This window comes from Camelus bactrianus, chromosome 3, assembly GCF_048773025.1.
Source record: "Camelus bactrianus isolate YW-2024 breed Bactrian camel chromosome 3, ASM4877302v1, whole genome shotgun sequence".
NCBI classification, from domain to species: Eukaryota; Metazoa; Chordata; class Mammalia; order Artiodactyla; family Camelidae; genus Camelus; species Camelus bactrianus.
This window is the reverse complement of record NC_133541.1, coordinates 65,464,412-65,490,636: the sequence shown is the minus strand read 5'-3', so window position 1 is coordinate 65,490,636 and position 26,225 is coordinate 65,464,412. Positions and strand designations below refer to the sequence as shown.

Genomic DNA, 26,225 nt, shown 5'->3' with positions numbered 1-26,225 from the left:
ATAAAAATTTGCTGCCATTGGACTCTTTGAAAAGTATGCCTTGAAGTGAGCCTAATGGCCCTTTATTTTTTATCCATATTGTTAGTGGCTTCCTAATTACTTAGTAATTACGCACTCCTCCCCCTTAAAATAATACTCCCTTTACTTGTCATAATAACGACTCTGAGAACTTAATTTAAATGCACCCAGACCCCTACCAGTTAATACAATTAATAATAAAAAGATGTAATGATTTCTACTGGAATAATTACATATGTAATATAGTAGTAAATTTGGATAAAACTGGAAGCATTTTTGTGATATACAGTTAAACCTCTGTAAATGGTATATAGAAAATCAGACTGTCCCACTGTCTTTTGGACACAAAAGGAATCTTTAAAATGTTAAGTAGTAGCAGTGCTACTACTTAAGGTAAATTTACTAAGGTAAATTTTCTCTTCCATTATTCTAATAAATAGCTCTTTTAAAATATTTTACTAATTGTTGTTTCATGACTTTATTGTCTGTTCACATTTTAAAAATATAACTTTATACTATCACAGCAAAATTATAAATCAAGTCTGCTTGTTTTTTAATTTTGTCAATTAAAATGAATGAAATAACTACAACTTCTCTCAAATAACATAATTTGGAACAGTTTTCGATTTGATCTGTACTCTTTGGAGCTGGTTTCCACACAAGAATATTCTTGACAATCCAATGAAAACAGATTTTAAAATGTGAAGAAATTTGTCTTCTAAAGGGAAGACTACGGAGCCCCATATGTTTTTAGACCACTTGTTACTTGAATGGCAACATGCTGTACATTTTTACATACACTTGTAATTCTCAAAACTTTGTATAAAACACTTGTCATATTCTTAATTATGAAGTTAAGAAAATAGGTTGAAAGAAGATAATTTGCTGAATGTCACACAGTTTTTACAGGGCCCAGCTGGGACTCAAGTCCAAGGCTGATGGTCGACTCCAAAGCCCAAGTCCCTTTCACTACAGATTGCTGGCAAAATACAAGTTGTAACGATGCATGATTCAACTATCTTGTTTTCTGTGAATATGCATGTAATATACATATGCTATTTTAGAAGATTTTATTGTAAAATATAACAGAAAAGGACATAAAACTTAAATGTGATGCTTTGTGAGTTACCGTAAAGCCAACATTCATTTACCTCCACTGATAACCAACATCCAGGAACAGAAGATTGCCAGCACTTTTGAAGCACCCCCAGGATCTCTTCCAAACGGTATTCCCTCCCTTCTCTCTGAAGATTAACCACTGTCTTTACTTCTAACACACAGTTCAGGTATGTGTTTTCTTTGATTGTGGTAAAATATACATAACATAAAATTTGCTATTTTAATCCATTTTAAATGTATAGTTCAGTGGCATTAAGTAATTCACTTTATTGTAGAATCATCACCACTATCCACTTCCGGTACATTTTCACTTTCCCAGTCTGAGCCTCTATACCTGTTAAGCAATAACCCCATCCTTCTCTTTTTTTCTTCTCCCAGCAGTTACCATTCTACTTTCTGTCTCTATAAACTGAACTATTCTAGGAACCTCAAATAAGTGGAATTATATTTGTCTTTCTATGACTGGCTTATTTCATTTGGCATAATATTCTTCAGGCTCATCCATATTACAGTATCCATCAGAATTTCCTTCCTTTTAAAGGCCATGTAAGATTCCATTGTGCATATATACCTACCACATTTTGTTTAAATTAATTTTTCTGTTGATGGACACTCGGGTTTCTTCTACTTTTTGGCTCTTGTGAATGATGTTACCATGAACATGGGTTTACAAATAGCAGTTGAAGTCCATGCTTTCAGTCTTTTGGGTTATATACCCAGAAGTAGAATGGCTGTATCATATGGTAATTTTATGTTTAATTTTTTGAGTCACCACCTATTGTTTTCCATAGTGACAACAGTATTTTTCTTGTCCATCAGCAATGCATTAAGGTTCCAATTTTCCCATATCTTTGACACACTTATTTTCTGGGGTTTTTTTTTGGTAGGGAGGGTTGGTAAATGTGCCCTTTTAAAAAACTTTACATAAATAAGATTATGTATTCTTATGCTCCTGTTGCTCAATGTTGTTTGTGAGATTCACCATGTAGTTGAATGTAACTGAAGTTGTACATTTTCATTACTGTAGAGTATCCTATTGCATGACTACATCCATTTTATTATTCATTCCACTGTTGGTGAACATTTAGATGGCTTAGCTGTTATAAATAGTGTGCTAGGAACATTCACGTTCATGAATCTTGGTATACGTGTGGGCAGTTTGTTGTGTTTATATCTAGAGGCGGAATTGCTGCAGCATAGACTGTGCGTGTGTTCAACTTTAGATTTTTCCAAGCCGTTTCCCAAAGTTGTTGTTCTATTTTACATTTCTGCCAGGAGTATATGAGTCCTCAATGCATCATATCCTCACCAGTACAATTGTGGCTTTAGCATTTCTGACAAGAGTGATTACTGATAATGGTGAACACTTTTTTCATGTATTTCTTAAGGATTTGGCTAGCCTCTTTGGTGAAATGTCTTTAAGCCTCCTGCCTATTTTCCTCTTGATCTTTTTTCTTTATTCATGTGTATGAAAAAAATATAGATAAATAGCTGGATGGATGGGGAGATAGAAACCCTGTGCTGCAAATATTTTCCTCTACTCCTTGGCTTATGTTTTTACTTTCTTAATGATGTTTTTTAGTAAATAAAAGTTTTAAATTTTTATGTAGTAAAATTTATAAAACAATCTCCCTTTCTGAATATTAAGGTGTTTTTTTTGCCCTTTTGAGGAAATTTTTTCCCTACCCTAAAGTCATGAAGATATTTTAAGATTAGCTACTAATATATTCTTTTAAAAGGGAGTGTTGTTGGGATTTCCTTGAATTTGCATTATATCTGAAGATGAATTTGGAGATAATTGATATCTTGCTAATATTAAGTCTTCTAAGTCATGAAGAACATGGCATATCCCTCTATGGGTCTGATTTTTCTTAATGAAGTTTTATTTTCTGCATAGATACAGAATTTATTTCTAAGTATTTAATGTGTCTGATGTCACTAGAAATGTTGCGTATTTATGTGTTTATTTTCTCTTTGTTGGTAAATGGAAACAAGATTATTGCTGTTAAATCCAGGAACTTTGTTCAACTTATATATTCTAATAGTTTTATCTGAATTTTTTTTAATCTTCTGTTAAAATAATCATAACATTGAGAATAGTGATATTTTAATTTCTTCTTTTTCAATCATTAGTGCTTTTCTTAGATTTTTTTTTAGATTTTTCTTACCTTATCACCTTCATTAAGATCTCTGGTATAACATTGAATTGCCGTGGTCATAGCATGCATCCTTCTCTCATTCCTGGTCTCAAAAGGGAATATTATACAACTTCAGGTCGTTACCAGTTGTTTGTTATACGCAGAAGTTACATTTTATCCATAACTACTCTCAGTCTCTAGTTTTTTTTTTTTTTTGTAGTTCTCAAAGCTCTGATTTTAGCCTCTGCATCACTGACTTCTGAACAAAATTCTTAAAATTTTATCCTCTGAATTTCAACCTTCCCATCTGATATATTGACACTGACCGCCTCAAATTCATATATATTACACTGTTCTTTTCATTTACAATAACTGGTTAAAAATATGGCTAAGTGTATATTTCTGTAGAAACTTAACAAATTCTTATTATTGACTAGTTTAACAGAAGGTTAATGGAAGGAGAAGCCACACTTGATTGTTCCAGTATATTCAGTGGCTTACTAGGTATGCTTCTACCACTAAAAAATAATCTGTCTTGATACACCCCCTAGGTTGTTCTTAGTCTGAGATGATGGGTGTCTTTCTTTATTCCCTTCCATATAATATACTTCTGTTGATTGTTCAAATGTCCCATTATTCCAGATTATTAAAATAAATAATAAAAACGATCACTTTAGGCATAGCAATGGAAATAACTGAGCTCAGTCTCCTTTATTTCACTAGATTGAAAGAGCAGTACAGGTGCTTTCCCTTGACTGCTCTCCACCTCTCCTTAGACATTTCTGTCTCAGTATCTAGAAAAGCATAAGCACAAAAACAGCCACATGAAATTGCTACCACATCTTCACTTCCACTCTTCCATTGGTGGCTGTGCTTTTCCTTTACTTAATGTCTGCAGACTCAATCCTGCACTCTACCTAGAACCTTTATGTCTATGAAAAACGATCACTGTCATGATTCAGGTTTGTTGAGTTCAGCTGGAGCTACTCCATGATGATGATGGAGATGGTGGTGATAGCGATGCTAGGGTAGCCAGTTTGCCAAGCTTTAAATAGATGTGTCATCCCCGTATAAAGCAGAGCATGTGCTGGTCTCACTGGACGTCCACCTTATAAGACAGAGAATTTTAGCAAGCTCTTTCATGAGAACGTTAAATAAAACTCTCCGCACACGTTTCTAAACTACATCTACGTCTATGTGAATGGGAACATTTTGTCAGATATTTTCTGTGAACTTACTATTTTGTCTTTAATGATTAAAGTAGTATTTTCTACTTTATTATAAACAAGTATTATCATTTTCTGTTTGAAACTTTTTGACTTTTTCAAGCTACCATTAACAGGCCTCCCTCCCTAACATAAAGGAAGATCTCTGAAAGAAAGAGCATCCTACTAAAGTCATGTAGTCCCATAATGGATTTATGCTTGAAAAGAATAGGAAGTAAATGTGTGGATCTCTGCGGACTGTATTCTTCTGTACTTAACTAGTACATCTCAAGCCTCTTCCAGTTCTAGGCTATACGGTGCACTGGTGAATAATTTTAGAAGCTGAATTTTGCAAACTATAAAATTTTGCTGCATTTTACTTTTTCCCACTGCAGCTTGACTCCATTAAGGAGCTTAACTGATGTTTATATTTGATACTCCCAGTTAGGCCTGTATAGCTCCGTGTGCCTTCTGAAGTAGTTAAAGGTCAATAACTTGTATCCATCATGAACTTTTTCACATAATGGCAGAGTAATTAATATATTTTGTTGTAACAGTACCACATTAGCCTTAGTAACTTAATCATTCAGACTGTTTTGTTGTCTTCCATTGTCATGAACTTAAAATAACATAAGAAAGTATACCCAGGTATCTTGAATTGTGAATATGTGAAATACATATGAACTAATAAGTAACATTTGTATTTTTCATAGGTGGACCAAAATTTGTCTTTAAATTTGTCTTTATTTTCATAGGTGGACCAAAATTTTGTATAAATGATTTTGTATAAAGAACTCAATATATACTGAAATACAGGCCAAGAATATATCATATGTTAATTCAATCAAATGTTTTATTTACAATATCAAGGAAAACCTGGGTGGTATTTTTCAGTGCCAGAGATTAGGCATGTACAGAGACTCCAGAATAGGAAAGAGAACAGAGCATTTTCAGAACTGACTTTTTTTTGTCTAAACATTAACTTTTTGAAATTAAGAGGATGTATTGAGTCTCATTTAGCATGGTAGTCCAGTTTGGTAGCAGAACAGGACTTGTCCTGTTCTGGAATATTTTAACCCCTTGACTGAACTTTTGCTATTTTTTTGAGTTGCTTTCTTAGTAGTTGCTCTCAGTGTTAAAGTATGTTTCTTTTCACAGTTTACTTCATAGGAACATTGCTTCTGTATTACTCCGTTTCTTCCCTCTTCTTTTGTGCTGTTATTTCCATACCTATTAAATTTATGTATGTTTTAAACTCAGCAATACAGTTTTAATTACTGCTTTATGCAACCTAAGTCTTTTAAAGAAGTTGAGAAAACAGAAAAGAGTAAAGAAAAAGTAATACTTATTCAGTCTTTTATTACATTTACATTTATCACCCCACATACTTACCTTTTCTGGTGTTCTTTATGTCTCCTGTGGTCTCTAGTTACTGTCAGTATGATTTCCTTTCAACCTGTAGGACTTCCTTTAGAATTTCATGTAAGTCAGTTTATATATCTTTGTTTATCTGGAAATGGCTTAATTTTGCATTTATTTTTGAATGATAGTTTTGCTCTTGCTTGATAGTTTCCTTCTTTCAGAACTTTGAGTATGCCATTCCACTTCATTCTGACCTCTTGTTTCTGATGACAAGTTTTTGGGAAAAAAATTAATGAATATGTTAACAAACTAATAAAAAGAAAGCATGAGTAATAAATATAATTGAGAAATAAAGAATTACTAGCAGTCAGATGATAGCAGATGGAGAGATTTAAAAATTAGATGTTACATTTATTTTCTAATAAATTTGAATGTTTTGATATATTGAAAATTTTCTTTAAAAAAAAAAGAAAATCACCAGAATCTACCAAGAACATGTATTAACCTGAGTAGAACATCATCTAAGCAATTGAAAATATTAAATGTTACCTTTCATCAAATAATTAGACTAAAACCTTTAAGAAATAATAAAGAAATCTATCCAGTTGTTAAGCTTACCTAACTTTGAAGCTAAGCTGTAATGAAAATAACCCTCCAGAAAACCCTGAGCAACTGTCAGTGGTAACTGTATATGAGAACATACTAAGTAAAATATGAGCAAATCAAATTCAGTGGGACTTCAGGATATAATTCAATACAACTACATTGGATTTATTCTAGGAAAGTAATGATTATTTAAAATAGTATGGCAACATGACAGGGTTAAATTAAAAAGCCATATAATAATTTTAGTAAATGATAATAAGGCATCAATATCCATCAAAATTCCTGATGAAAATTCTTAGTTAACAAAAACTAAGAGGGAGATTCCTTTAACATAATGTCAACCTAATCATTATCATCATAATCAATGATATGAAAGATAATGTCATAAAATGGGAATAGGATGCATGTTTGATACCATTAATTATTATCTAACACCATTTTTTAGGTTCTAACTGTTGTGGGAAGGAGGGAAACACATGAGAAGTATAATCTGGAGAGAGGAAATACAGTGATAATTTTTATATGATATTTTTATAAAAATTAATCTGAGAAACTTGTAGAATTAATGAGAGATCAATTATAAAGGCAATTTTTAAATAAAAGTACATAATCAGTATTCTGTATAGTAGCAATAAACTTAACATATGACAGATAGCAATAAAAAAATCCATAAAAATATTCTACCTCGGAAAAGCTCTGTATGAAAATGTAGATTCTATATTAAGAAAAATATAAAATTGTACTGAAATTTTTAAAAGAGGATGGATACATGGAGAAGTGTAACATGCTTCTGAATAGGAAAATTGAATATCAGAAAGATACTATTTTTCCAAACTTAATTTATAGTTTTAATGCAATTTCTACCCAAGCCCCTAAGAATTTTGGGTTATGATAAAGTGAGGAACTTGAAAACCGAGTCTAAAATCATACACAGGTGTAATGAGGGGGAAATTGAATAGTCCAATATTAATACACATCAAATACCTACAATAGTTACAGAACTGATACAAGAATTAATGAATAAATGGAACAGAAGAAATCCTGGTTTAATTCAGCTTAATAACTATAAATTACTGAGATTCTGAAGTTGTTTGTTACAGTATCATAATGGTTTCCTTAATTTATATTCTGTATTTTAAACAGAAGTACATTTAAACAAAATTGGTCCTCTGAGCTTGAAGGTCTCACTAAGTGCTCAGTGAGTTTCTAATATCATGATTAGAAAAGAGAATTTAAGAAAGAAGGCTGTGAAGTTCTTATTTACTTTTTAATTTTTTCAGTCTGGGAAACAGCGCTAGGGAATTTGTTTGGAAGGTGGCAGTGCTTAACGTAACTATTTGGACTTATCCTGGTATTTACATAGACAAACATGTCTTCTACAAGTAAAGACCATCTCATTCTTCCTTTACAGTATTAATGCCTCTCATTGCCTTTGCTTGCCTTATTGCCTTGCCTAGTACTTCCAGTAATACGCTAAATAGGAATAGTGAGAGCAGACCTCCTTTTTATTCCTTTATTAGAGAAGAAGCCTTCAATCTTTCACCATTAAGTATGTTGCTAATTGTAGATTTTTGTAGATGCCTTCTATCAGTTTTTTAAAGTTCCCTTTATTTCTGCTTTGCTGTTTTTTTTTTTTTATGAAGGAATGTTGAGTTTTGTCAAATTCTTTCCCTGCATGTATTGATATGATTATGTGATTTTTTTTCTTTTTAAGCTTGTTAATAGAGTGAGTTATATTAAATGATTTTCAAATGTTGAGCCATGCTTGTATTCTGGGGACAATCTCCAGTTGTTAGTGATTTATTATCTTTTTTACATATCACTTTATTCCATTTGTTAATATTTTGTTGAAGATTTTTCTGTCTGTGAGAGATACTGGCCTGTTGTTTTCTTATGGTGTCTAACACCCCTTGTTTTTAGTACTTAGGTAAAGTAGTTTTCATAGAGTTGAGAAGTAGTTTCTCTTCTTCAAAATTCTGTAAGAGGTTGCGTGTTACCTATTTCTCCACGAATGAGTTGTTTGGTTGTGTTTCAGGAACTTGGTCCATTTCATCTAAATGGTCAAATTGATGTGCATGCAGTTGTTTGTAGTATTCCTTTATTATTCTTTTAATGCTTATAGGATATGTAGTGATGTTTTCCTTTTAATTTCTGTTCTAGTAAATTCTCTCTCACATAGGTATGAATCAGTGGAAGTTTATTAATTTTGTTGATCTTTTTATAGAATAACTTTTGATTTTATTTATTTTTTTCTGTGTTCAATTTTATTGTTTTCTCCTCTTAGTTTTATTATTTCTTTCCTTTTATTGTGCTTTTCTTTTTCTAATTTCTATGGTAATAGCTTAGATTGTCAGTTAGAGGCCTTTTATCTTTTTAGCCACAAGCATTTAATGCTATAAATTTCCCACTAAGCATTGCTTTAGCTGTGTCCCACAAATTTTGATGCATTTTCAGTTTCATTTAATTAAAATATTTTAAAATTGCCCTTGAGAATTTCTCTTTGAGCCATGAATTATTTATATTTAAAATTTTAAATGTTTTTAGGGATTTTCCAGATATTCTTACATTACTGATTTCTACTTCAGTTCTGTTTGGTCAGAAAACATTTTTTGTATGATTTTCTTTTAAGTATCTTAAATTTTGTTTCATACCCCGGAAGGTGGCTTATCTTACTGAATGTTTCATGTGCGTTAGAAATAAGTGTGTATTCTCCTGTTGTTGGGTTCGATAAATGTGAGTTAGGTCATGTTGGTTCAGGTTTTCCAATCTACTATATCCTTAATGACTTGTTTTATCTATGTATTCTATGTCTATTTTTCCTGTTAGTTCTGCCAGATTTTGCTTCAAGTGTTTTAGAATTTAGTTGTTAGGAACATTCACATTTAGGATCATTGTTTCTTCCTGATGAATCGACCCTTGCATCATTAGCCATTTATCTGTCTTCAAAGCACATCACTGCAATCTCTGCTTCTTCATCACATCACATTTTCTCTGAGCTCCTGCATCCTCCTTATAGGAACCTTCGTAAGTATATTAGGCTCACTCAGACAATCCAGGATAATCTCCTCATCTCAAAGTTGTTGGTTTAATCTTGTCTGCAGTCTCTTTTGCCATGTAAAATAACATTCACAGGTTCTGGATTAAGGCTATGGACATACAAAGGGAACATTATTCAGCCTACCACAATTACCTTCTCTCATCTGTAAATTTCTTTGGAGCCATTCCTTTGAAATTTCTATTTCAGGTAATATTTTTCTCTGCTGAGAATTTCAGTCTTACCAATTGTTTTAGGAGTATTTACTTTCCCTTCATAAAGCATTGTTTTAATAGCTGCTTTAAATTCTTTCATAATTCTAGCATCTGGGTCATCTAAGGTTTTGCATGTATTGATTCTCTTTTTTTATTGTGAGTTGGTCTTGTTAGGTTGAGTGATTTTGGATTATATCTTGGACATTAGTACTATTGTGAAGCTGTGAGTCCTGTTGTCATCCTCCAGAGAATGTCAATTTGTTTTGCTTTTTGTTTTTTAGCAAGCAATCAAACCAGTTACATTCAGGCTGCAAGTTCTGTCTCACCTTCTGTGACTGGTAGTCTTAGTGTCAGTTCACTTTTCAGGTTCTGCCCCTCACATGAGCCATTCAGGAAATGGTCCTGGACTTCAGCAATGTTCAGATCTTGAAGCCTTTGCTATGCTTCTTTGGGTAAGTTCTCTGCATGTGTAACATGTAAGTGAGCCTGAGACTTCAATTGATTTATATACAAAATTAGGGATCCCCTACTCATGCCCTCTTCTCTCAGGGAGTAACCCCCTCTACTCTCCTTATTCTCTGACCAGAAAAGTTGAGTTCTCTCAGAGTGTAAGTCTCTCTCACTGTCATGCAGCAATTCATTCCTGGCACCGACCTTGGGGTAAAGTGGCAAGAAATAAAGGAGGTGGAAATTCCCTCAATACTCTTGCACAATAGGGATCTCTTTTCCTGGTTCCTCTATCTAGAAGGACAGATTTTATTCCCCAGGTCCTAGGTACTTACTCTATTGCTACCATGGCAATGCAGGTGGGTGACTAGAACTGGCTACAGAGCAGGACTGGAAGAGGGAAAAAGGAGGAAAAAACAGGAATATGTTCAACTCTCTGGCTCACTGGGACTTTTCTCTCCCATCCTCTGGCCAGGAGGATAGGTTTGTCTACAAATTTTTGTTGATTGCATCTGCTACAGAGTTCTTGATTCAACCTACCTTAGGGTCAAAAAGGAGGGGGAAGAAACTTAAAAAGTTTACTGCCACTATATTGTTGGTCTTTATCCTAGTTTAAACTTCCTTCCCTAATCTGCCTTCTGTTACTTACTTTCCATGGTCCTTGAATCGTGTTTTGTTTCATTTTGTTTGTTTTTTAAAATTTTGTTCAATGTCTTTACTTGTATCACTGTGGGAGATCCAGTGGATTTACTGTTTTCTCCAGACCCAGAACTCTGCATTTTAAAGTACACTCCTTTTTAAAAAATAATGTGGACACTGTCAACAAAGCATTCCATCAGTTGCTAATATAAAGGTGGGATTTATTGGTCTTCACTTGGTTACCTCCAAATTTTGAAGTAATCTGATCATAATGTGACCATTTCTTAAATGTTGTTCAAATTTCATTAATTCAACAAATATTTGTCCTGTGCCTATTCTATATCAAAAGTTGTTCAAGACCTTAGATATATAATAGTAGAGCTGACTGTATTTTATTTTGTGTGATTTATAGCATAGAAAATCATTATTTAAAGTCATATTCAAAATCATTATTTGTACTACTGGGATGAAACTCAACCTAGTTTGAATACATTATCCCCTTAGTATTCACTGAACATGATTCAATCACATTCCATTCAGTTCCTCCAAAATAGTTGCCTTCCTTCACTGCCAGGCTTTCCTCCCTTTTGCTTGGTGCCTTCTTATTCTACACAAATTTTCACTGGCTCCTTCAATCTGCTAAATTCCACTCATTCACTGGTCTCAGGTTTAGTATCACTTCCTGTGGGAAACACTAATTTCCTCAAGGTTATCTAACTCTGCAGTGCACTTACCCACACTGAAGTGCAATTGGGGCTTAATGGACTTAATGGCATTAGAGAGGTAAGGCCTGGTGACAAGAGGAAGAACAGAACTTTTAAGAAACTGAGAAGAGTTCAGAGTGACAGGAATAAAGCATACATGGTGGAGAGCAGTTCTCTTTGAGGTCGTAGACAGAAACTACCCCAGGTTGTGAAGTGTTTTAAGGTTTTGGCACCTTAAATGAAGAATGTTTCAGTGTGTGAGCATGGGTGCAGGGACCAACATGATCATATTTGTATTTTGTTTTTAAGAATCTTATTGAAGGTACGTTGGATACTTTCATCTTTTAAAAAGTATTTACTTTGCATAAGTGAAGCCACAGATGCAGTTCAAAAATCAGAATTCTCAAATAGGTAAATAGTGCGGCCCTCTCACATATCCTCCAGACACTCAGCTTCCCCCAACAAGTAGTTGTTTTCTGCTATTAGTTCTTCTAATGACTATTCATAACTTTACATAAATTACTTAAGCATATATTATCTATTAAATCCCCATGATGAACAATGATAAAATTAGTTATCTTCAACATTTTCCCTTCTTTCCTCTCTAACTTCCCTATGCTTTACCACATAGTTTTAATTGAATATGTTATTTGTCTTGGTTCTTTTTTTATTTATAGTTATAACTTTAAATATACTTGTTCATTAAAGGAGGTCTCTTTTGACCTTCTAGTTAGAAGATGAGAAAATTAATGTACCCACCATAAGTTCATTCCTTTTCCTCAGTTCCTGTAGAGAAAGTTTTGCTCATATTTTTTTTAAGTTGTATTGGTTTTAACATTTGCATTCTGTTCCTTAACTATAATTCTCATAGTTTTTTAATATTGGTTGTACATTAAAATGGATTCAATTCTCTTTGTCATCCTTTTGACATATTTTCCTCATTTATCTCACAGATGAAATTCAGTCTTCAGTAGTTTATTAAAGATAGGATCATAATAGTTGTCTTTCTTGAACATTGCACATTTAAATATTTTTTGTCTGTTGTCTTTATTCTTGAATGACAGCCTGGCTGAGTATATACTAGTAGGGTAATGCTTTATTTCTCAGAAGACATTGTAGCCATAACTCCACTGTTTCTGCAGATAGCTTTGGAGCCAGCCTATCTTGTTCTTCTTTAGTAACTTGATGTTTTTACCTGAAAGACAAAATAGTTGTTTTTTCATCTTTGAAGATCTGTTCTCTCACCAGCTTGGCATTTATCATTCTGTCAGTTTTCCCAAGGAAATGTGTCCTTTCATTCTACATATTCAAATTTTACTTTATTTCTGGTAAGTTTTCTTAAATTATATCTTTGGATATTTTCCCCATTTCATTTGCTTATTTTTTTTTCCAGAGGTACCAATTATGCTTGTGTTGGATCTCCTTCAGTGCCTTCCATATCTAACATCATTTACCTTTAGTTGTTTGCTTATTTTCATTTAATTTTCTCATTTATCTTAATCCTGTGTCTGTCCTCCTTTTTCCTGCTTCCAACATGGCCTTCACAAAACAAAATAACTGTAATAAATACTTAGATAATGTGGCAGAATTTCCATTTCTTTGTATTGAGAGTTGAGGGGCAGGATTTATCTTAATAATTCTTGATGTGACCTTAGGAAGTTGCATAATAAAATTTCCCTATAACACCCTATAAATCTATTTCCAAAAGACAGACTCAAGAAAATAATAAAATTTACTTTAGAATTATGACATTACTTCTTCATATCTTTATGTGTAGTTGTATTTGAAACATATTTTGCTAGTTTTGTATCTAATTATATGTAGGAAGTTTGAATATTTGGTATTATTCTTGATCAAAATTATTTCTTTAACATTTGAAAAGGTTTAAGCCATAGCATTGTAAAGGTATGCCAGTCTTTTTTTTTTTTTTTTTAAACATCCATCATAATGTTTATTTTATTATAGAAAGTGCATTTGGGGCAAAGAGTGGTATTTGATTAAATGCCACTAACTTTACTCAATATATCTCATTATAGTTTTTAATTTATTATTTATCAAACCACCTCTTATAGTCTAAAATATTAGCAAATAAAATAGTGATCATTTTACTTTCTTCCTCTAATTGTTTTTTAAAATAATGCATACTGGCATTTTTTATTTCACACTACTTAAGATTCTTTTAAACAATGACAAGGGAATGCGTTATCAATCTCTATTTAGTTTATTGTTCTATATGATCCTGTATTGTTAAAGTAGAGAACATGGATTAATTTTAAAAGATAAGTATCTATATCCTTTTAAATTTCAATCTATAAATACTATCAAAGGAACTTACTGCCACCCTAAGAGCAGTATATAACTAATGGAAGACATCTGATAATTTCTTAATATACATGAATTTTTAAAAAAATTACGTGTAAATTCAAACTCATTTCTACAGGGATAGTTTTTATATGCTCTTTATAAATGAAAAGAAATTGATTCAATTCTGAAACAAAAATATGTTTGAATGCAGTTCAGTAATATATACAAAAATATAATGAGTCTTAGTACTGTGTTGGGAGAAGTGAATCCACTATATTACTGTGACTGCCTATAAACTATTAATCATTTGAAAAAATCAGAGATGAGATACATGTTAAATATTGGTTATAAAACAAAATCTGGAAAGCATTAATTCTTCTCTCTGGGAAACCTCTTAAAAGTATTATTTTATAGTCAGAAGAATATAGATTTTCAGACAAATATTTGAAAAGAAAGTTGAAAATGGATAATAAACACAGTACATTTGAATTTGATCTTATTGCTGTCAAGTGTGCTACTTCACCAAGACTCAGAACAAACGAAAAATCAACTATATTACATGTAATTTTCTCCTGCTGAGTAAAGAATTAGCAAAGTCATGATTTCTCAATGTGGACAACAAATATACCTGTAGAGAGTGTGATGAAGGGGGTGGAAATGAGGTTTTATTCCCCCATCCCCATACTGAATTACCTATAAAACAAGAATAAAAATCCAGAGGGCAATTTTTTCTTGTACGTAAAATAATATTCAGGTTCCATTCTTTGCTGGAGATATAAATAAAGGCAGAAGCATGTAGAACAACCTTCACTATGGCTGGATTAATAATTTAAAAAGAAACTGAAGATTGCATAGAAACATACATTCTGTGATTCAGCCACTTGTCCCCTGCTTATTAACATTTGCTGAGCATCAACTTATAACATAAAAAACCAGGACTCTTAGATCATTTAAAACAGTCTTGCCGGTAATCTCTGGGTAGTATTCCTTAAGTCTGAGAGCTATAGGTACCCTCAAACACCAGCGTTCAGCTTCTGTGTAGAGCACTTAGCATATTTCTTTCTTCTCTATAGTTTTAAATGTGTGGGAACATGTGATCAGGGTCCTTTTTATATTCAAAATGGGTCAGCTTCTGTCTTGAAAGTCTTATTGTCATGATGTCACCACATCTCAAGATTTGTGACCTTTTGCACCATATGGATTCCTGGTAGTCCACGTCCTAGCTTACAGGCCAGAGTGCTTTTGTGCCCCCGCTAGGGGGTATCAAAGGCTTTTGGTCTGGAATTTCAAGTACCGATAGATTTGGAAAAACAAAAAGTAATTTTTATATATCCTAAGGACCGCCAGATGTCGCAAAGGCATCGTTGATGAAACGGTTTTTATCCAAAATGTGGCACTTACATAAGGAATACTAGTATTGTGTTTGAGAGTTGTAGAGGCCATAACAGGTCAGTGAAATGTCCTTCAAACATCTGATTTTTACATTCAAGAATGGGCCCAGATGAAAAGATAACCACATATCTGACATTGACGTTGCTACCATTTAGACAAGCAATTCAATTGCCTTAGTCAGTGGGATCAATCAGGCCTTTATTACTCTGAAAAATCACAGAAAGATATAGTTTTTCTTTTTCTTTAAAAATGGTTTGGAACTACATCTTACCTCTATATTTCAATTATAATGTCAAGTGCTGCATAGAAGCGCATATAAAGTTTCGTGACTTCCCCTACCCCGAGTTTAAAACATTTTGCGAGATGTACAAAATTATAATAATGAAAGAAATGGTGCTGAGTGAAATTCTGCTGAGCCAAACTGTATGCATAAATTGGCAGTTTAACAAGTAAAACTTGGAAGCAAGCATTTGATGATTGATTTTTTATTGAGACAGAACAAGCATGATAGTGGGTAAAGTGATTTTCCTTATTGAGAGAAAATATAGTGTTTTTCAACATGTCTCTAGTATGAATGGAAGCCTTGTCAAGAAAACGGAGCAACACATAATATCTTTAAAAAGGTGAATTAACATAAGTATATCACTTATTTTATGGATCAAATTTTATACTTGTCAGTTTTATTCAGAGTGTCATAAAGTTTATATCATAAAGATGGTATTATTACCTTTGTTATGTCCTGAAAAAAGAGGCTGATATTAACTGCTTTGCTAGTAGATTATAAAATACACTCAATTGAAGAAATGGAGTGATGAAAATTAAGGCCAAAATATGTGTTCACATGTAGATGTTAGGCAACTCCCCAGTAATTTTAAGTACTAGAAATACATTATTCAACGAGTAACCTGCTGTATATTTGTGTGTAATAGGCTCTGCTGGAGAATACAAGAACTGTCAAGATAAAAATAAGAAACATGCATCATTCTAATTTAATTACAATTCATCAAAAAATTCCTGTATTATATGTATTACAGGGAGATGTGTAAGCTTTCTTATAAAAAATAATCATATACTAAAGTTAATTGAGATTTGCTGTTAGAATTTTTGTATATAGTTTTCTGTTGGCTTGAAGAATATCTCCAGACATACATACAGCAACATGTGTGTACACATGCTGAATATTTGGTTTATATGTATTCTTACTGCACCTACTTTATAGTCACACCCTTAAGAAAATTTAAATGATGAATATGAATTTGTTTATGGAGGATTCTTTCCAAGTTTGTAAATGTGCATTTATTTCCAATTGTGTTTTCTAGCAGTATTTTGCAATTCTCCTTAGCTGTGGATGTATTATTCCCATTTGGAATAAAATGTATAACAACATAAGGAGGACATGCTCATTCTGTTTTTCTGGATTTAATTAGTAAGCAACCTGGGAATTCGTGGTTCCTATTACATTTGAGTATGTATATCGCGGGTCTGTGTTCTATGTGAAAGATTATCTGTATTTTATTCTAAGACTTTATGTATATTTAACCTTTAATTTGACTAGCAGGTTGTATGATTTACATAAAAAATAGATCAGCTTTGAATTCACTGAATATTATTGGTATAACATAATCAATCATTTCTAAATGTTAATGGTGTTAAAGAGCAATGAGAGCATATGTCTTATATTTGTAATCCTGTGGATTTATGAAATTATTTAGGATGTCTAAGAGCATTAGATCATGGCATTTCTCCGTGGTTAGGGATTGAAATATTTCCAATGGTGTATCATTTTAATAAAGTTGGAGCGTCAGCCAAATATCAGCACCTTTTTTTTTTTTAAATCATGAATTACCTAATAGGTGCCTTGATGACTGGAACATTCTTAGGAAGGAAGGTATGTATATACTGTTAACAGTACAGTGCTTAAAATGCTGTGATTTTGTCTCATTCGCTTTTCACTATCTTTTAATAAAATATGACTTTCATTGGTGTTATCCTAATTACATCATGCACACAATTCCTCAATGAAATACAAAGTCAGTATGTGCATGACAGTAGTAAGGGAAAAAAATAGGATTTCGAATGGTAAAAAGGCTTCTCTGGTAACAAAGACCGACTCAATCCCTGTGTTGTATAGCAGCTTGATCATATCTTTAAAACTGATAGTAACAAAGAATATTTATTTGTTGCCATGCTTTTGTAGGATTTATTTTTAAACTCAAATCTCAATTATCGGGAAAATTACATCCTCTTTATCTCACAGAAGGGCATACTGAATCATAGCATATTTGGTTATTGGGACTATAATATTGTTACCTTGCCTGAAACACATGGTCTCTCTTGATATACAAGAAAAAAACTGAATCCATTTCAATAAATTAATAGGGATGAGAATCCCAATCCATCCTTCTTTTCAGAGGCTCGCTTACATTGTAATGAAATGCATTAGGAGTTTTCTTCACTTGAAATCCAAATGAGACCCATTTTGGCTCGCACCCTTGACAGTCTCTTTCATAAGCGTTGCTGTCCCCTGTTCTTGTGTGGGCCTAGTAAAATGCTTCCTTTGTAAGATGCACAGAGACAATATAATGCCAGGAAAGACGAAGGTGTCAAAACACAAAGTTAGAGGCAATCTAATCAATGCCTCCTGATTTAGCCTTTGAAGGCTCTCTTCATTAAAGCTCTTTAATGGTGAGGCTTATCTTGAGGTAGAGCTGTTACTTAATATTTTTTAGTGTCATTCTTTGGACAGTCATTTGTACCTTTTAAATGTATTTTCAGTATTCATTGTTTAGTAAATTGGATGTCTTGTTAGCGTGGTGGTGGTATGAATGACTTGCATCAAAATGATTGAAGGTAATAGAGTATAAATTCTTGGTACATTTTTTTCCTACCCCCTAATCCCCATGTTTCCCTCCAATAAAAAATCTTAATTTATTTTCTTTCTGAACATCAGGTGTAGGATGTGATTTGATGCTTTCCAAAAACAGACATTTAGACCTTTTTCCATATCCATGAATCTGACTGGAAATCTAAAAATAAACTCAAAGCAATTAAAAATTTCTATTTAAATGGAGTTTATTGCCATTTTCATTCTTTTACTAAATACACTTTACAGATTTTCATTTTATCTAGAGCTTTTGGGTAAAGCAATGTGAATCTCACTAAAGTGATAGGAAAAAATCCTAAGATGTCCCATGCTCTACTGAGTTTTTTTTTTCTCAGTAAGTACATGAGGGATGCTGAGAGATGGAAGAGGAGAGATGTAGTACCTATCCAATTCCAGACAGAGTTGTGAGTTTAGGAATTGTTTCTATCTAAGACATTCTTTGAAACAGTTTTATTTTCTTAGATGTGAATGAAAGTATTTAAAATAAAAACACTTCAGTTCAGTAGTTTCCTCCCCCAGTAATTTCTCAATTTAATATATTAGCATTTTAACAGTTTACTCATTTCTTTTTTTTTTTTTAATTGAAGTATAGTTGGTTTACAATGTTATGTTAATTTCTGGTGTACAGCATAGTGATTCAGTTATACACATATATATATTTTTTTCACATTCTCTTTCATTATCGGGTATTACAAGATAGTGACTATAGTTCCCTGTGCTATATACAGTAGGACCTTGCTGTTTATCTATTTTATATATAGTATAAGAATTTCAGATTCTTAGAGCAGATGGCATCATGGTTTGACAAAATATAAAGGGAATACATTGAAGAATGTCTTATTAATGACGTATGTGTGTATCTATATTTAGACTCATTTCACACAGACACATTGTGTGTGGACAGCCGGATACATACAGCAGTAAATACACTTTAGGTTTTTGTTTGTTTGTTTGTTTATTCACAGGCTATATATATAGTCCTTCCTGTAAACAGATTTAGCAAATACATATGCTTTTGGATTGGCACGTTCACGGAAGCCATTTAAAGAACCTGAGAAATCAGGAGCTTAGTTTCTTTGAACGGCCCCACTTTAAAAACAAAATTCACACGATGCCCTTGCTACCCTTTCCACCCCAATCTACAATTATCAGTAAAAGTAAATAATTTTGAAAATGCAGAAAAATAGAAAAAGATAAAATCCACAGAATTTATGCACACGGTATCTTGAAAATGGAAAGGAATTCAAGCAACTTTGACCTGATTTTTAAATGACTACTGTGGTGACTACAGCTGCTCTAGCTCAGTAATTATTTGTGATAGGTTGTTTTTGAGTCCCATATGTATAGGAGCTCCAGGCCCAGCTACCTCATTTGCTGGCACACAAACAGATCCTTCCAGGTGCTGAAAATTAAATTTTAATATATTATTTAAATATTAAGAGAATTACAGTTTCAGTAATTTTACTGCTACAGCTGGAGTGCAAAGCTTGCCTGTAGAATGCAGAGTGTTGGACAATCTAACATATAGGAGGTTTATAGTGATTTTTAAAATTATTAGCTTAGATATTTAATAGAGGATGGCCTTCTTCAGTAGTTAGTTTATATATGGGTAAATTTAATTACTTTCTGATAGTTTGGGCACCCTTTAAATGATTGCAGTCTAGTGTTTTTTGGTCTTTTTAGGTTATCTACCTAAGGAGGACCACATATCAATGATAGAGTTGTAAGATATTAAAAGGTAGATGGTTAAGTAATCAGTGCCTCTGGTGACCTAGCACTTAGGTGTTAGTCTGTTCTGAAAAGAATTTTAAAGCCTGAAATACTTTTTATCTCTGGCTTTTACTTTCCAATGAGAATCATCTCAAGGTTAGGAATCAGAGGAAAAGTCAACAAAATTTTAGTCTCTAGGATCCTAAAAGCAGATTTTGTCATTAGTATGCCTCTTGAAATCTTTATGTGGCTTTTGACCTGTCCAAATTATGTAAAAACCTAAGTTGGTTATTGGTTATTATTTTAAATTAAATTATTTGTATTAATTCATATTGTTACATTATTTAAAATTCAGTAGTACCCATGTGTTGGTAAGATGTCCGTAGTTTGTGGAATTTAGAGTAAGAAATTTAATAATAAAATTTTATAAGTTACAATTATTTGTAATTTAATTTTTTATGAAAAAATCTTGCATTTTAGGAATTACACACATTTAACTCTACTAATTAAAATTTATTTTCTGTTAAACGTGATTATAACAAGTGTACCTTTAAAAGAACTGAAGACAACTAGAAGATGTGCAATTTGTTGATAAATTCTTTTCCATGACAAAAATTTTCAAAGCAAAGTTGTGATTAGTTAGCTACCTTCAAAGTACAGTGTTAGGAAAGAATTCCCTGTTATTGATAATTTCTTACATATAAAAATCTCTTTTGCTAACCCAAGTATGCTTTGCTGGCAAAGAGAGTGTGGCATAACTCCATGGTGACTAACTCTTCTTGCTTTAGAGTTAGATTGATTAGTTTTTGAATCTTAGCTCTACCACCTGCTAGCCGTGTAATCTTAGACAGCCAGCCTTTCAATTACTCAGTGTTTTTATCTGTAAAATGGAGTTGCTTTGTAAGGTGGTTACAAGGATTAGATGAATTGATCAAATAAAAGACTTCAAAGAGTACCAGGCTCAAAGTAAGCACTGTATAAATACTAGCATTTTTATTAGTAATATTCACAGCACTAGCTTTGAGTACATGGTATAAATAAAATGCAGTGCTCCCTTTTATAACTCTTGAAGGGTTTTAGCATTTATTCATAAAATTTCTCCTAGATAGCCAATAACTTTATGGTTTTTAATCCATTATTATAAATAAAATCTTTGCCCTTAGGATTTCTACTTTAGATCATAGTGGTAGGCCTTTTATAGTTTCGTTCATGACTCCAGATATAGTGTGAAAAACTGTGACACAAACTGTCAAATAGTAAATTATTTAACAAAATCTCAGTAGGAAGAGTTATATAATTACTTCTCAAATCTCAGAACACATTTTAAAAATACAAGAGTAAAGAATTTGTCAGCCTTTTTATTTTTTTCCCCTCCTAGCATATATTTCTAGAAAGTACTTACTTTTAAAGGTCTAAACTGCTTTTTAAAAATCCAACTGGTTTTGAGAATCATTATGAGGAAAGTAAGCATGCAAAATATATTCTGAAAGGTGGATTAAAGGCCAAGTACCATGACATTTTTCCCTTTGTAAAACATGATTTTTACGTGTCAATAAGAGTAACTAATGTTTTCCATTGTAAAACATGGAAGATTAGGGTTGTCAAAATGAGCAACTGACAGACATGTACTAGGTCAAGGCTATTTTAGGCTCAGCAGAAGTGATAGGGAGCAAGTTGGACAAAATCCTTACCTTCATAAAGTTTATACTCTGATGTTAGAGTAGATAACAAACTAATGAATTAGTGTGTAACATAACATCAGGTAGTAATAAAGCCTGTGGTGTAAAGTTAAGCACGTAAGGGTCTGGAGGATAGATGGCTTTTTAGACAGGGTAACCAGGAAAAGCCTCTGTATTTGTGTGACCCTAGGGAGCAAGCTATGACAATCTCTAAGGAAGAGCACATCAGGCAGGGGGACCAGCCACTCTGTTCAGAGATGTAAACAAGTTTCACCTGACCCAGGAAAAGCAAGAAGCCCATTATGACTGGAGCTAAATGAGGGGACAGAGGAAGGAGAGGGAGGCAGTGGTGACCAGAGGCCAGGTTACCTAGGAAGGCTGTGATGTTGTATGATGGCAAGTCTTTGGAGGGTATTGAGCTTGAAGGGGTGTAATCTGACTTACACATTTACAACATGATCCTGACTACTTTGCCAAGAATGGACTGTTAAGGGTGAAGAGAGTGGGAGAGAAAACTTAGAGTGCTGCAGTAATAGTCCCCGGTGGAATTAGATTGATGGAAATGGTAAGAACTGGTTGAACTTGGCATCTATTTTGAAGATACTGAGTTGAACCATATGAAAAATAGAACTTGAAGGATTGCTGATGGATTGAGTGTGAGATGTGAGAGGAACCAATGAAGGATATATCCCAAGCTATGGGCCTGAACCACTGTGTAAATAAGGGTGTGATTTGTTGAGATCCCTGGGAGAGGATTGAATTGCAGGGGCAGGATGGAGGATCAAGAATTCTATTTTGTACATACTACATTTAAGGCTTCACCTAGGAGGAGTAAAAGATGGGCATAATACTGTGAAACTCAAAGGAGAGATTGGAGTTGTAGTTACCGTGGCAGTGATCTTAGTTGAGATAGTGTTTATAAACCAGGATGTAACTGACTTGGATCTTGAGTGAGATCTGATGCCCAGGGCACTCTAACAACTAGAAGTTGGGAGGAGGAAGATCCAGTGAGGTCAGCAAGAAGGAGTAGTTGGTAGAGCAGGAGAAAAACTAGGACAACATGGTGTCCTGACGGCCCTTGGGGCTCCCAGGGAGAGAGGGAGTGATGAGGTACCACTGTCCATTTCTCTCAAGTTCTTCTCACAAATGCTCACAGACAGCCATGGCTTTGGGTACCTCTCTCGTTTTCAGTCCTTGCACCTGACTTATTTCCTTTTTCATTCTCCATTGATTCCAACTCTGGTACTAGCATCTACAGAAATGCACCCTTTACCCCCAGGATTCTCTTCATGCTTCTCCCTTTGCTCTTGGATCAATTTAGGACTAACCCAGGACAATCTTTGTGGGGACAAGAAGGGGTGTTATTAGGAAGAAAACATCCCAGTTAAGCCACTCCTCTTTTTCCAGGGGCCACAGCGCCAACATTCTTGGTCCTTGCCCTGATTCTTCAACCTCCTCTCACTTCCCGCAAATCCCAGCTTGCTTAGTTCTTCTATTTAATGTTGTTTTTTTAAATACTAGCTATTGATGATTCACCTTTTATTATATACCAGAAAATAACATACAGTGTCTCTGCCATCATTCTTTATTCCTGTTCCTGACATTTTGAGTTTGGCTTTTCCTCTAAAAGTAAATAAATTGTCATCTGCCCTCTGGACTCTCAGAGCTCAGTCCTTTATACCATCCTTTCCAATAATCGGTGAAAGAACATGGGGTCCCAGCAAGAGCAGATGCGTTATTTTCTACAGGAAATTCTTGTTCGTGTGTGGTTATTAATTCCTATGATAAATAATGGATCAAATAGATTTTACCTGAGATAGCCTGGGCCCACAACATCTATAAGAAAATATATCCCAATTTGTTAATGAGAAATTTACTCATAAACTTTCAGAATATAATCCACCTACAATTTAGAGACTAATTTGTGTATTTATAGCCATCCTGCCTAATTTTATATCTACTATATATAGATATAGTATACATGTATATATTATCTATAACAGACATGATTACTAAGGATGATTCAATTTTCTGAACTATGCAAATGAGAAATATTTTATCAAAATAAGTTCTTTCATATTTCTTAAGTAGTTTTATTTCTTCATAATTTACTTAATCATAATTTTTGCCTTTGACCAATTCTCTCTAATCTCTCCTACTATCTAAATTAGTGAGTTCAAAAGCATGTTCCTATGTAGAAAAAAAATAGTATATAGGAATTATAGATATTTTAAGTTAAGTATTATACGAAAACAAATCACTTTGTAATAAAGAAGCAATGCTTTTTAAAATTAATGTTTTATATTTTATTGTGATTCATTAAAAATTAAAGTAGTTATCCATGATTGATAGCTATACACTTGAAAATTTTACAGAGAAATGCAGCTTACATGGCAAAATCAATATGCTTGGTTCTGATTTTTAAAGTATGGGAGCTAAATGGTTCAAGTGCAATCCCTACTTTTAAAGCGCACTATAAAACACATTTGTATGTGTTACCTCATTTTTGCTGCACAGTGACCTGAGGAGGAGGGCTGATACTGTGATCCCTATTTTATAGATGAAGACATTATGACTCAGGAAGGTCACTTAAGGTCTGAGTGCTGGTGAGAAATGCCTGACCCTGTCATTCTGATTCCAAACTGGGTCTCTTTCCACTGCCCTGAGCTGCCTTATATTTTCTGAGGTAAATTGTCTTTAAGTTATATCTCTGGAGTTGAGGAATGCAGCCTGAATTTCAGAAAGACGTGCTTAGCGTTCATTTTGGCTTGCTGGCCGCCTGTGGAGCTGATTTAAGCCTTGAGCTCCAAAGTCAATGAGCCGCTCAGTGTTTGGAGTAGGTCTGTGTTGTGCCGCGCAGGAGAAGCCACTGGCATCATCATGCTTTGTGTTCTCAAAATATTTTAAGCAGTTAAAGGCAAGGCTTTCCTCTTTCAACCCAACATGGCAGTGTGGTTGCTCGGGTGAGGAGTGTGTACTGTCATTTCTGGATGGTCATTCGCCTCAAGGAAGTGGCTCCTAGACCAGGAAAGACTCAGAGGACGTTGAGGATTGTCTGTCCAGGCTCTTAGAGGGTTGTGACGGTGGTGAGGGAGAATTCACCCCTTCCCGGCTCTAGGGGTGTGGCTATTGATGGCTAAGAGGTGAAACAGTATTATGTCTCATGTCTTACTACCTAATTTAGGCACAAAACAAAGAAACAGAAAAACTCTCCTGTTTCCTGTTCCCTTTCTTGTACCATTTACTATCATTGATCATAGGTGGAAGGTAAACGAAATGTGGTCCTTCCAAAATGGCTTTAAATATTAAGACGTCTAAACAGACATGTAACTAGTTATTGACTCTAAGGTGGTGACTTTTTTTAAGGTGTGGTGGGCAGCTTGGGGATGAAGGGATGCTTTTAAGGTGCTTGTTGGCTTTTGTGTGAGAAGTATGAGTTACTTTCATAATTAAAAATAAATAAAAGAAACTTTTTAATATTGGTTTTAACTATGCTGAAAGCATGCAAAGGAGAGTACTTCCCTAACTCAGAAAAACAACTGAAGCCTCACTGAGGCAGAAACAATATACCCTCTTTATCAGAGTGGACTGTTTCTATGTGACCCTGAGGACAGCCAGGTGGGGGGAGGGACCACCCAGGTGTGTGCTCACCTTCCAGAAGAGCTACAGGAGGCCGCAGTTATCCATGGGAACTCTTGAGTTGATTTGGATTTGCTGTCTTCACTGTGGGTTTTTGGATGAAACAGACCAAAAATACAGTTAAGGGGAGAAATGTTCACTTACCAATAGAAGCCGAGATGTTCTTTGCTAGTCCCCTGCAGTTTTTCATTTAACAGGTATTTTGGAGGTATTTTAGGAAATATTACACTTCAGTTTCTGAGGAGAAAAGTAATATTCAGGTAGTAGCATAACCTAAAATAAAACTTGTAATAGTCATACCCTATTTAGACCATATAACAAAAGTATTACGTTGAAAAGAATAATAAGAGAGTAGAAATTAGTAACTGCTTTTATTTCAGGGTTAGCCTTTTCCTACTTTTTGCTGTAAGCACAAACTTTTTAAATGTACAGATGTAAAGCCATTTTTAACAGGGGAAGATTTGAGTGCTATAGACACTCATTACTACTTGGCTTTAATTTAACCTCTGTTGGTTATTTTGTATACTGACCTTCTAAAATTTGAGGAAGACTGATTTCCTTCAGACAAACCCGAAATATCTACGGATTTGCTTGATTTTCTTGTATTGACTGTTTTAACTCACAATTAAAGAAAGTAGACCCATTGCTAGTCAGTTAATAATTCAAAAAGCTAAGTTCTGCATTTTAACATATAACACAGTGATAAACAAATACCAAAGAACTTAACAGTGTGAATTTAAGGAATAGAAAAAATTGGTTGGCTTTTAATAACCCTCTTTATTATGTGATTACACATTATGTCAGATCCTTGAAACTGCCCAACTGTACAGTGATTTTCATTGTTCTCCAAGCCCCATATCAGAAAGAAACAATAATTAATATAACTGCAATTATGTGATCATGAATAAATTAAGTTTTAAAAATAACCACAATTTATATCATATATGGAACTATTTATTTCAATTTATTTCTTGTATTTCAAATAAAATAGTAAGAATTTGACAACCCCACCATTGTAAGATGATAGTGATCTATAAAACTTATGTTTACCATCCATCCATTTTTCTCATGCTCAGTAATTAAAAACGGCCATGGGCATTTTTTATCCACTGAGATTTACCAACTGCTAT

The 26,225-nt window shown here is 33.6% G+C and overlaps 1 protein-coding gene and 1 long non-coding RNA gene across 8 annotated transcripts in view; one reads left to right on the top strand and one right to left on the bottom strand.

Moving 5' to 3' along the window:
- KIAA0825 (KIAA0825 ortholog) overlaps positions 1–26,225 on the top strand; it is a 348,749-nt gene that overhangs the window by 195,636 nt on the left and 126,888 nt on the right. The window contains exon 22 of one of the 7 annotated variants that reach the window (XM_045512548.2): positions 1,193–1,306. The exons of the other annotated variants lie outside the window; for them this stretch is intronic. Within the exon in view, the coding sequence (XP_045368504.2) occupies positions 1,193–1,292 (100 nt within the window). The 3' untranslated portion in view covers positions 1,293–1,306. Of the gene's footprint in view, positions 1–1,192; positions 1,307–26,225 lie in introns of those variants that run through there. 7 annotated transcript variants of the gene reach the window in all.
- On the bottom strand, positions 1,911–15,615 carry LOC123615197 (uncharacterized). Its single transcript, XR_006722767.2, has 3 exons — positions 12,247–15,615; positions 5,873–6,105; positions 1,911–4,383 (listed from the first exon to the last, which is right to left on the bottom strand). It is a non-coding gene; the product is annotated as an uncharacterized LOC123615197 (long non-coding RNA).